The sequence below is a fragment of the Phoenix dactylifera genome, chromosome 7 (genome assembly GCF_051530095.1).
Source record: "Phoenix dactylifera cultivar Ajwa chromosome 7, Ajwa_hap1_PhDact_Kaust_v1.1, whole genome shotgun sequence".
NCBI lineage: Eukaryota > Viridiplantae > Streptophyta > Magnoliopsida > Arecales > Arecaceae > Phoenix > Phoenix dactylifera.
In genome coordinates, this window is record NC_143196.1 from 6,122,814 (window position 1) to 6,136,244 (window position 13,431).

Consider the following 13,431-nt stretch of genomic DNA (forward strand, 5'->3'; position numbering starts at 1 on the left):
TAATTTCAATTCAAATACACTTGGTCTAAGTGTTAATTTAGTTATTTTTCTTACATCCCCCCCACCCCGTTCAAGGTTCAGTTATCATATGCGCTCCTAAAATAAAGAGCTTTGAGTACTAAAAAAAAAACCTATATATATATATATATATATATATATATATATATATATATATATATATATATATATATATATATATATATATATTATTTGAGTATTTATATTTGAACTAAAACAAGCTATGCTCGGGCTAGCTAAGTCCAACTCTAACAGCTTACTTGCTAATCGATTGAGCTAAACTGGCCAAACTCTCCATGGCTCGCAAACATGGCACCGTATATCTCGCTTTGATGGATGTGCATCGTAAATGTTGTATGCACTATATCAGTTAGCTTCTTAGGACTTGTTTGGTTTGTGAATTTTTTTTTTTTCTACCGGAATGCTTTTTCTAGAAAGATAATTTCTAGAAAGGTAGCTTTCCTATATTTTTTATAGATTTTTTTATAAAATATGAAAAATTTATTTTTATAAAAATATCACTTTTTTTTTGAAAACTCTAACTAAATATATATTTTTATTTTTTAGTTGACTTTTTTTAACCATACGAGTCCTTAATCACCAAGTGCTAAATTACCGTTCCAATGCCTAAAACTGCAGTGCACCTCTTTTTCAATAACGGCCAATAAGCACCAATATCAGATTCGTTAAGTGGAAGTCAGGGTATCTCCTCGTTTGTCCTTCTCTCCCACCATGATGTCAGATTCCATCTCACCATTGCCATCATGTGAGCTTTTGGCAGACCACCAAAACATTAACCCCGAAAGGATGATCGACCTTTCTTCATTGAATCACAAAAGTTGAATGAAAAAAAAAAAAAAAAAAACTCCTTGATTATTCAAAGCATGAAAAGGGAACAAGCATCCAACAGTGTTCCTGGTCGGGAAGAAGAAGAGAAAACCAACAGCATCGAGCTTTGAGCCCCTAAAGATAACATAAAACTAGACATTGCCCCCTATCAAACCCAACATGGATCAAGATAATTTACATAAATAAACATGCTAATTAGAGGGGGAAAAGGGCAAAAAAGAGGAAAAAAAAAACGAAAACCGAAGAAGATCAAGAAGAAGAACCTTTATGTTCATCACCCTCTCTTCCCATTTCTATGGGCTCTAGGTGATGACATCTCTTGCACACCACCCACATTCTTGGCCTGAGAAGAAGTTGCCACCCCCAAACTACTACCCAATCTCTTATCACTTGGCCTCCTCCCATAGTCCTTCTTCTTCACAGATCTCCTTACATTCCCACTCCCTCGGTTCATGGTGGGTACCAAATACCACCATATGGAGGTGCAACAAATGGCAAACACCCTCCCAAACATCACCAAACAAGCCAATATCAGCACGATCACCAAAGGCCAATAATAACTAGGCCTCCACCTCCCCCAGGTGAAGCACCACTTCACCTTCCTCCCCGTTACTGGCTCCGCCTCCTTCGCAACTTCCTTACCGTCGATCGATCCAACCGGAGGAGGCGACGACTCCTTGACGACCTCTGAAGTAGGCTGGCTCGGCGGCGACGGCGGCGGCGTCGGCAGCGCCTTCGGCTTCCTGGCATCATCCAGCTTTGTTTTCTCTTCTTTCGCATCCTCTCTTAGCTTCACAATGATTGGGATCCAGTCTTCTGAGTTCGAGTACACGAACCGCACCATCGAGACGCCCTCCGTTCCAACTTTTGCCATGATCTTCTTCCTCCTGGCCTCGAGTTCGGCGAGCACGGTCGAGAACTTGTCGAGCCCCCTCGTCGAGTATGGATTCTTGTTGCCCTTCCTCTTAGATCCCCTCGGCGACCCCGGAGCTGAACCTGGAGCCCCTGGCTCCCCGTCGATCCGTTTGAAGCTTCCAGTCCCGCAGAACATAGTTTGGCTATGGCATATGAACCTTGGGAAAATCCCAAGTTCTAAATGGTTTGTGAGGGATTTATAAACCTAAGGAGCTCTCCTTCATTCCTTCCATCTCTGGTCTGCGGAAGACTCGATCAAAGAAGGGAGGTGAATAGTCAATGGAGATAAAAATATCAAGTTCAAAGAAGCTTCTTTTTCTATATTTCCTGAGGTTTGACCTGGTGGGGTTGCAGGCGCTGTGTTAGGAGGAGGCCCCAGCCTTATCTGGGCTTTGAAATGGTCTCCAAGCAAATCCTATCAATTCAGACCATACTAGTTTCCCTTGTCATGAGATGGGGATTATTCATTTAAGTTTCTTGTAATTTCTTTTAATCCTCACAAGGTAAATAACACGTGATTTTTCATGAGTATTATTAGTAGTTACACTTTTTTTTTTTCAAATACAAAATTAAAAGTTTATTCCATCAAGTTCCAAATGTTATCATTTAGAATTTTAAAGTTTTTTCGTATAAAATTAGAATTTAAATTAGTTCATCATCATATGTATATGTGTGTGTGTGTGTAATCTAGAGTTTTCTCAAAAAACCAAAAAAATATATAGAGTAATTCATTTGTATTTGGATTGATCAGCTGAATGATAAAGAATGCAAATGAGCTTTAGATTAATTTTATATCTATATCCATCGATTTGATGTACCATAATAGCCATCTATAGCTATCAGAGATCAGCAAGCTAGATTAGTGGCAGTCGGAGGTCGGCATTTTTCGATCAGTCTATTGACAACACCAAGATTAGAACAGCATGGGAGGGAGTGTCCTTTGTGTGACGAGTGCTGGAGGCAGACCGCATCATCCTTGAGGGAGACTCCGCCACGGCGATCGAGAGGATCCAAAGGTTCGGGAGTGCTAATAGGAGAATACGACTGCTCCATAATATTCGCCGTTTGTCAGATGAATGCATTTTTCATCGGACTACTCATGGTTACAGAGAGGCTAACAATGCAGCAGATTGGATGGCCTCTTATGCGGCTCATCATTCAGGCGAGTTCATCTGGATGGACCAAGCTTCTATTCTGTCTCCCCTACAGTCTATTTTACTTTCTGACTCGTTGAACAACACTCACATCCATTATGTGTGAGTTGCCGATGTACTAAAAAAACAAAAAAAAATTATAAATAGTACTAAATCGACCGGTTCAAGGCATACCATATGTTGCATGGAAAAAGATAATTAGCATTGCATTGATTGTTAGATAATGATGCATTAATGAGATGGATAGATTGATATTCCGTTTATAAACTTGTGGCCAAAAAGTCATCCATAAAATAGTCTAGGTTCGCGTGATAAACGCAGAGCTTAGCTTCCTCCGGTGGATGGGTCAAGTTGTGATGCGTCATGTGATGGATTTGGTTTGGCCTTTTGCGTTCCCATTTCAACCTTCTGGAAGCCGTATGTCATCAGGTGATGGAGATTTTAAATAGTATTTAATACGTGTATGCCACGTGAGCGCGGCCTCCCCGCTGTCTGATTACGCCGGCAAGCGAACCGGGTGGACCGAACCTATCCGGATTTGAACCAAACTATGAGGAGCTTGGGAGTCAAGATATCTCCTATCCATGGCATCTATAGTTTCCAACCAATAGAATAAGAGTTGTGACTAGAACAAGATCTTGAAAAAATAGTACAATGCAATATTGGCTATCTTGGTGGGTGAATAACACCAAAATGAAAGGACATCTTAGTTATCTTTTGTGGAAATGTCGAAAAAGTTTCGAAACAATCAAGATATTTTGATGTTTGGCTAAATTGAGATATCGAAATCTTGGACTAATAAAATAGAACTAAAACTAATTAATATTTTTAGACATTAATTTAATGTGTTTAATTAACTTTTTAACATAATAAAAGTAAAGTTCGGAAAGTCTCAAGTAATATACTGGCATAGTATTAGTTGATATTTTAAAGTATATTGTTTATATTGGCTGATGATTAACTGGGGAGAAGAAAAAGATTTCCTTCAACCTTCTAAAATTGGACCTCTAAAAAATTAGAGGAAATAAGAAAATCTTGAAAGTAGGGGGAAAGTCCTATTTTTCTTCATTAATTCTATGATACAATTGATCATAATGCTTCAATATATATTAGTGATGTCTGTCGTTATCAATCTGAGATGGATTCTTTGTACATGTATCAAAAAAAAAAATCCCAGTTGTATTTCATTTCTAGTTAGAAGTTACAATTTTTTGCAATAGTCATAGCCAGTGGAAATAATTATGAAAAATTAAAATCTTTTTAGAACTAGATCTTGATTTTTACATTAATTTTGTCTTCAGTCGCTTTGCTTAATTCTATTCGAATTGAGAGATATTTCCAAATATTTTTTAGAAAAAAAACTTTTGCTTCGATCAGCCCATTTGAAGGCTCAAACATTATCATATGCCCCTAATCACTATATGCATCTTACCTTTTAACATGGAAGTAACATCATGAATCTCAAAAAGTTATTCAATTTTTAAAAAAGAATCATACGTCGTATGAAAAGTTATGGCTTACGAAATCTTGGATGCGTGATTTGTCTTTCAATGTTGCATACCAAAAATATCAAAGTAATCTATAGCAGGATTGGTGATCCTTTTGATCTTGTCAAGATAATAAAAATCAAGATTTATACATTTATTGTATAATGGATGTTTGAAACTGATAGAAATTTGGTATCTTGGCCAGATTAATACCCTGGATTGGAAAAATTAAACATGATCTGAATAGACCAGCCAATTTAAGCCATTAAGACAAATTTGTGTTTACCCTTGGCGACCCTCATATTGCATACATGCATGCATCCATGCTTAGAAGTTATTGTGTTGAATCTATGACCTACAATTAAGAGGTTGCACAGTATCTATTATATCAATCATGAATAAAATGTTTGCCAGATGGGTCCTCAAGGATATGTGAGAACCCATGCGGGTGTGTGTTTAGTCCCACATCGTTTATTCGTCGGATAGATTTTGGATACTTATACAGGATCAAGAAACCCAAACAATACTTTTCGGCTAGCTATTTTAGGTGAGGTCTTGAGTTATTACAAATGATATCAGAGCGGACCTAGCCCATAACCTATTTGGACTAGGGAATACTACAGCACGAATCCGTTGGGACTGACTATGGGCCAATCGTGGTACTTGTGATTAGATTTGAATGGATTTGAACCCTTAGTCTGACGAAGACGCCATGGCTTAAACGAGGAGAGTATGCGAGGACCTATGCGGGCATGTGTTTAGTCTCACATCAGTTATTCGCTGGGTAGATCTTAGGTACTTATATAAGATCAAGAAAACCAAATAATACCTTCCGACTAGCCATTTTGGATGAGGTCCTAGGTTGCTACCGGCTTTGAGAGCAACAAGTTTATTGGAGTAGTAAAATATCATTGATGGGTGGAGAGAATCAACGACTTTAGTGCAAGAAACTAGCAGGCTTCGCAATTTTTCTATTTATCTTATATTTTCTTAAAGCATGGGCACACATCGAAGATGACAATGGTTGCTGATGATGGAGTTAGGCATCACTGCTGCATGGAGTTTGGATAAAAATTTTATGACTCAATCTATCAACTCAACTCATAACTAATCTTCTTTGAGCAAATTCAGGTTTGATATAAATTTGTTTGGACCATAAAGGAGACCACCTGTTTCGAGTTATTTATTTATCGGATCAAGTTTAGGTTTAGATCTTTGACCTGTTTAACCTATTTTGACCTGTTTAATAATTGGGTCGAATCATGATTTGACCTATTTCATCTATTTGAGATATGTTTAATCCGTTTAAAACCTACTTAACTTATTTTTGTCCCGTTTAACCCAACTAGCTCAACCCGTGTAAAACCTAGTTAACATATTTTTATCTCATTTAACCCATTTAAATCCATTAAATCCATTAAAAGTCCTCTTAACTTGTTTAACCTACCCGTTCAAGATTATGCTTGAGTTACCTATTAATAAATAGATCCGGTTCAAATCTAAATTTTTGACTTGTTTAATGAATAGGTCATGTTTGGGTTGAAATTTTTTTGATTAATCATGTATTTGATCCGACCTGACCAGATTGCCACTCCTAACACAGAGAAAGAGGAATAGCAGCCCAGATTAGTGAAAGACATGTAGCAAAAGGATGAAGCAGTCATAGGCGACATAGAGCCATGAGAGCCCTAAAGTGGCCATTGAGAGATGGAAGCTCAGAGCCGCCTGGAAGGATATATCCTTTGCCTGGTGGACATTAGATGCAGACCGGCTTATTGTTGAGGGAGATTTGGCGACAATGATCGATTGGGTCCGGGGTCAGGGTCGTGCAGGTGAGGGTAGGCCATTGCTCGTCGACATTCACAGACTTCTGCAAGAGTGTGTCGCCTATCAGGCCACACACATTTCAGGGAAGCGAATGGTGTAGCTGACTGGGTTGCTTCCTATGCGGCCCATCATTCTGGAGGCTTTGCATGGATACAACGTGACAGAGTGCCAAACTCTTTATCTGCTTTGTTATTTTCTGATTTTGTTGGCCACATCCACACCCGCAGGGTGTGAACTGCCGTTGCACCAAAAAAAAAATAAAAAATGATGGAAGGTCAAGAGAAAGGTGGGGCAACGACTATGGTGAAGTGGGAGGAGAGGAAAGGAGGACTTTCAAGTTGGCAGGAGTTAAAGGAGGCATATTGGGTACCTATAAGGATGTTTAAACGAGGCTTATGACCCGTTTGTAAATTGTGATTACATGGTCCCCGGTCAGGTGTTACTTTCCGCGCTGGCTTGTTACCAGCAGACCTCAACTTCCCAGAGGAAACTGGCTTAATTTAGGGAGCAATTTATTCATCCAGAGGCTTTTCCCAAGAATTTTCTGTTCAGTGTCCAAAGCCAAAGAAATCTGGGCAGCAGACCATTGTTCTTGGTGCCGTGACCTTCTTGTCCATTTACTTTTCCTCCTCTCGTGGAGGAATTTTCCCATGAGAGCCGAAACTTAGGACAAGAATTCAAATTTTGCCCACAACCCAACTATCAATGTATGATGCACTAATCAGACCATGACTTGCACCATTCTGACTTCTATGGACCCAAACTTCTTTTGCTTTGCAACAGAATTAAGGAGTTGTTGGTGTATTATTTTTGAAATATGATATTTCAAAAAAACCAAAAAGTTTCATCTAATGTTTAAACAAAAATAAAGTAAAGATTGATATATTGGTTCTATTCATACAGCTCAAAGTTGTGTTGTGTTTAAGATTCAGTTCCTCATTTAATGTGATTCAGACACCGGCAATTAAGTTACCAAGGCATTGGAGCTGCAAATGTATTGGATATGGATTGGGCATTGGTATGTCCATATCCATATCGATTTTCATTTAGTGAATCAAATATAGTTACAAATATTAATTAGATATAATAATTTATATCTATATTTGTTTTAAACTGATAAGCATACAAATTGGACGTTGAAAGTGTGAATATGGATAAAACTCTGATAGTTAAATTATATGACCAAAAAAATCAAAATATGTCATTATGGAAGGTAAATAAAGTAAATAATATGTTGGTATAGTTACTTATTTCTCTTAAAAGTTTATATGAGCTATATGAGATTAAATAGAATTATAAATAAAACCAGATACTCTAACATGAATCTGATAATTATCCATGCATATCCGCATCTTTTTTTTTTTGACGAATATAAAACAAATAGATATTAATTATATATTTAAATTTGCATCCATATCTAGATATATTCGATCACAAAAATATATCCTTATGTGGTCCACTTTCAACCTTAGGGGGCATGGACATGATTGGGGAGTGGAAAGGAGCTGGATACATCTTATTTGGCCCATTATTGTTGGTCCAAAGAGGACTTTTGGGCACAACCAGCTACAAAACCAATCAAAGCTTTCTCTTCTTTGCGTAGGTAGCAAGGGTGGGAGGAGACTGGGAGCGTGGACCTTGGGCGGCAGCCAAGCCCCCTTTCCTCTTCTCTCTTTTGACCTGGGGAGTCATGCTCCCCTCGCCAAGTCTTTTTTTCTTTCTTTCTTTATATGCATACATACTTATATATTTCTTTCTTTCTCTCATATATACATATATAATACACACACAAATACTTATATTGAGCATGATTTCATTTGCAAGTACGTAGCAAAAGATGGCAATGTCACGACCACAGGGTAGACGGGCTAAAATAAATGTTAATTTTGGAGCATTATCCTCTGCGGCCCTCGCTGGAATCTTAAGCTTTATTAGAGTGAAAAACCTTGGGTTTGTCTCGAAGTACCATACAATTGCATAGTGTATATTGGAGAGCATACTCAAGATTGGTGCATCTTGGAAGCAAAATTTATCATAATTTGTGCAAAGGAGTAGATTACTGAGAGGTGAATGGGACAGTGGATTGAATAGCTTTTTTTATAGCCGATCACTCCAGTAGATTGCTCTAATGCCAAGGGTTTTCCGGAACTTCTTCTTTTTTATTTTTTTTCTGATGTATTTACACTAGAGTGGTGTGAAACGCCCGTCTTGAAGTCCTCCCCATGCGGTCAAAGCCACCTTTTGAAGATAGAATTCTAGAGACAACGTACTATATATTAGTCCCCTTGTAATCGTTATCTCAGGTTTGTTGATGTATCTTATGGTCCTTCAGCAACGTCAGGTTTGGTCTAGAAAACTTGAAGGGAACACATAAAGTCTTGTAAGTGCCATTCACTTGAAGGGCCTTCTCTTAGAAAACTTTTTCACTAGCACAGATTTGTGATACATTTGTAGAGATCTAATGCAACCAATGTTCACACTCTGCAACAACTAAAGAACTGATACTTATAAATATTTTAAGAAAATCACTAGAAAAAGGCATTAGTTCAGATTTCAACTACTTGTGAGCTCCAAATAGTTGCCGTCGGCAGATGACAATATGATCTATGAGAGGCATTGGATCTCCTTGCATGCTTAATGACCTAAATCAATTAAAAGAAAGGGTCGACAAAAGGATAGTAAAAGACTGCTTGCCTAAGCCTTGCTTGGTTATTCTTGTATCATTGTCATCACTGTCGTTTAATTTGTTTATCTTTTTGATGGAGAGTAAAAGAAAGGATGTCCATTCAAAAACCTTGTTAGTTATTATAGCTTGAAAGCATTTCACCAAAAGCCAAGACAAGATTAATATAAGAAAGAAAAAAAAAAGAAGAATATTGGGACACAATGCCTAAAAATCTAGACACTGTATCTGGCGTTTGGTGATCAGTGGGGCAGAGACATTCTGGCCATGAGATGCACCAAGTACCAACCGAGCCCACTTCCCTTCTCATCTCATCATGGTGGTCACTCGAGTAGGACTGAAGCTAAACCCGTGGGTTGTCCTCACAATTCAGGTGAGAAGATATGAGACATCATTCGGAGTGGTGGTTCCTTTCTTGCACCGTAGAAATCCATGGGAAGGATGGCCATCTTGCGTGCTGTCGTGGACCTCGAGGTCATGGCCGGGGGGCAAATATTTTTGAGTGAATATAGAGGAAGTAAGATACTTCCCCCGATTTATTAATCAAAAGAAAAAAAATTTAAAATGAATGGAAGAAGTAAGGAGGATAGTGGGATCCCAAACAGTTCCTAATGAGAAGAAATTTACATAGAATCCCCAAATATATCATATGAGCATTCAGCACTAGGAGTTTTGTAGAGGAACCAAGCTGGGTAAGGAATTCCAATCTGGAGATGACCTTCAATCATCTATTTGGAGTAAAGATTCTTCCAGAGGTAGAAGGTTTGAAGCATCTTCTGAAGAGCAACGAAGCAAGAAATCCAGTGGGGCAAATGTTAAAGACTTCAAGGGGAAAGGTTTGAAATAAGAGCCAATTACCCAAGGCACGCATCTGTCACACAGTTGAGAGAGTTGGCAAGTAGATACATATGTGATTCGAGAGAACTAAAACACGTAGAAAGAGCAAGGAGTCATCATTTTAAGATCAAAGATGATGTGAGTAGAGATAATAAGATTACCGTATTTGGTCGCACTCAGATCATCTCCACTCCACAAATCACCGCTTAACCCGATGATGGAAACCCATCCTTGAGGTCGGGTATCTGATATCATCCCAATACAGTAATCTTGAACTAAAATTTCAAGATAAAAGTTGCCTTTCAGTCCAGTAAAAAAAAGAATATACTGATATATTTAATATATTATATCCATATATATTATATTATATTATATTAATTTTACATATATTGTATTTATGATATATATTATATTATAATATATTCATATTATTATTAAATTATAATTTTAAATTATAATAAAAATATACCATCATAATTTATAATTATATTATGAAATTATTTAATATATTGCTTCTATTTGCGTTACTTTCTGAATCAAAATAAATATTAGTATTAAAATATTAATTTTATAATAATAATTAATTTTAATATATGATTTAAATATATTTGATGAAATATATAATGAGTAGTTTTGGAATAATATGACCAGTAATGTTGTTTTCTTATGGAATACCAAACAACTTACTTATGGATACGCAGGGATCTTTAATTACTGGAACATAACATGCCAAACATGGTGATCTTATATCATCAAGATCAAATGACGATAGAGATTTTTTTAGGATCACCTTTTATTTGGATAACCAAATGCTACCATATATTACATTGACTTTTTTTTGTAATTTATTTTTACTTTAACGAAATATGAGAAAAAAATTCTATTTTCTTTTCTTTTCTTTTCCTGTGTTGTTCTCTCTCTCTCTCTCTCTCTCTCTCTCTCTCTCTCTCTATATATATATATATATATATATATATATATATATATATATATACATTTTTTAACTATTTGTTCTTCTTTTTCCATTTTTTTTAAGAATAAAATCTCATCTTTAACAATTTAATATGTGATCAGCATTTTGGCAGCAGCAACCCTCCATGGGCGTTAAAGTGACATCCATCATATCGAGTAGTTCTGTTTGTCTGGTCCTTTTCTGCTGGCTAGGGGCTCATGAGGCATTAGTCAGCTAAGTAGAGAAATATACTTATTATCTTATAAAAGATGTTATTTCTAGAGAATAAGCATTTTCTTTTACTAATGTTAATGTATACTTGTAAGTTATTCCAATTTTCATCAGCCTATAGACCACATTGAGACCATTAGGTCAATACAATAAGTGTACTAGCTAAACGGCTCCTCTTGTGAATCTATAAAAATATATGTGTTTTAGAGAGTTTAGTTTTAGCGATGGACCAATCAAAAGTGGATTCGCCTCAATATGAGGCAGCACCAATCATTTGACTATAACCATATTGGTTAAATTAATTGATCTGAATAATTATTTTTATGTGGGTAAAGAATTTGTGTTAGAAAAAACTTTTAGTCTAAATCTATTGATTTTACATATATGGTGGAACATCTGCATTGAATTCTAGTTAACAACATGAGAAAAAAAAACCCTAAAGATATAGTCAGTTTACTCATCATCAAAATTTCTCAAAGACTTTAAGAGCTTGAGCAAAGATTTCATATTTCTCAAAAAAAGAAGCAAATGTTTTGCTAGTCAATTTGCATTGACATTTCGAAACAAAATCGATTTCAACAGTAGAATTAGGATGCTAGAAAGTCCAATGTGCACTACACAAATTGAGAACCTACATGATCTATCATGATCTGATATATTATTAGAAGAAAATTTTGTGGGCTATAATTAATGGTCATAAATATTTACAACTACAAGACACACATCTTAGTAACTCATCATCAAAATTCGTTCATTTGATGCCTAGTATGATATTGAACATTGTGAATTATGATTAAATATGAATTGTCAGCATCACTATTGATATTTTTCAACTAATAGTATTTCATTCTATCTTACTACTAAGGATCACAATCGGGTCAGGTCGGATCAAATATAAATCCGTCAAACATTTATCAACTCGAACCCGATCTATTTATTAAATGAGTTAAAATTTCATATATGAATTCGATTTGTTTATTGAACATATAATCCGATCCGACTCACATTATCCATTTATTAAATAGATCAAGTCAGGTTAAACGAGTTAAATTGATTTAAACAGGTCAAGTGGATCGTGTTAAATGAGTCAGAAATAGATTAAGCAAGTCTCAAACATATTTTAAATAGGTTAAATGGGTTAGATAATGATCGACCTAATTATTAAACAAGTCAAAACGTATTAAACGGATCAAAAGTCTAAATCTAATCCAATCAAGTTAATAAATAGATTTAGATGGGTTGACCTGTTGATGACCAAAATTCATTTATATCAAACCCAAACTTATTTAAGAGGGTCGTTCGCGTGCCGGATTGATGGATCGGATCATAAATTGCCACCCTTACTTACTACTGACTATATTTGTGGACAGTGTATCCTAGGAATGATAATACAAAGAATGTTGATTACATCTGGAAAATAGAATAGAGAAGCTTGAATTTCATGACTCCATGAGAGCAACTTGACTGCAACCAGAAGGGTGAAGGTAACTTTAGAGGGTAGCATTGCTAAATCCATTTCTTCACCATCTGATGGAGCTTGTCAACATCCTTGAATGGGTACATACCTAGCTAATTAGGACATCCCATTTTAAGGAGCAAAGCACCACACCAGATTATCGAGACGATCATACCTATGACCATAATTAGAATGTGTTATCCCTAATATCCTAGTCAATTATATGAAGCCTTGCCATTTTTCTTTCTACAGTCAAATCTGAGTGTGCTATCCCTAATATGCTGGTTTTTCTATAGCTTTTTCCCCCCTTTCTTTGCTTCTCTCCTTACTCTTGATTGGAGAAAATCATATGCCTTCTTACTCTTGATTGCATCAACCGAAAGATTCCCATTTTCAATGTAGTTAATATATCATTCACCTTCTTATACCTAGATATTTAATGCACCTTGCTTGATGTCTTGCCATAAAACAAACATATATGATCCCAAATGCTAGTAAGTCAAAATGCTTGTAAGACTACTTGATTGCCTAAATCACTGTTAGTTGCATACCCTGCCTTAAATTTCTTCAGTAAACAGCATGTGCTGATGACATTTCATCTGCCTTGCATCTCAGGCATTTCAATGATGACCCATGCCTTTGACACTCCTGTTGGATGATCAAGTGGCCTTGGCAGTGTTGCTCCCAAAGTGGTTGTCCTTTTAATATTGAATAGACTGTCATAATCCTGTTTAAAGTGTTCCCTTCTCCAAATAGTTGTCCTTTTAACATATACATAGAGAGAGAGAGAGATGAGAGAGAGTCTAGACATAAAAATTTGATTATTTATATAGGTTTAAAAAATCTAAAAAAATATTTTTCGATTAGTCTTTTTGGATGAGGTCCTAAGTTGTTGCAAATGATATTATAACTTATGTGGGTTTAGAGACACTACAACACGAGTCATTAATATTGATGTTTATGATTAGATTTAAATGGATTTGAACTCTTAGCCTGATGAGAACATCTGAAATTAAATGAGA

The 13,431-nt window shown here is 36.2% G+C and overlaps 1 protein-coding gene across 1 annotated transcript; it reads right to left on the bottom strand.

The window, feature by feature from the left end:
* Positions 1-994: 994 nt before the first annotated feature.
* LOC103711348 (uncharacterized) lies at positions 995-2,059 on the bottom strand. The gene has a single exon (XM_017843844.5). It carries the CDS (start codon positions 1,916-1,918, stop codon positions 1,142-1,144), a length of 777 nt encoding a protein of 258 aa, XP_017699333.2. The 5' UTR covers positions 1,919-2,059; the 3' UTR covers positions 995-1,141.
* Between the last annotated feature and the right edge of the window lie 11,372 nt (positions 2,060-13,431).

Bases quoted from the DNA above. Each gene is read 5' to 3' on its own strand.
- LOC103711348 (XM_017843844.5), bottom strand. From the start codon at position 1,918: ATGTTCTGCGGGACTGGAAGCTTCAAACGGATCGACGGGGAGCCAGGG.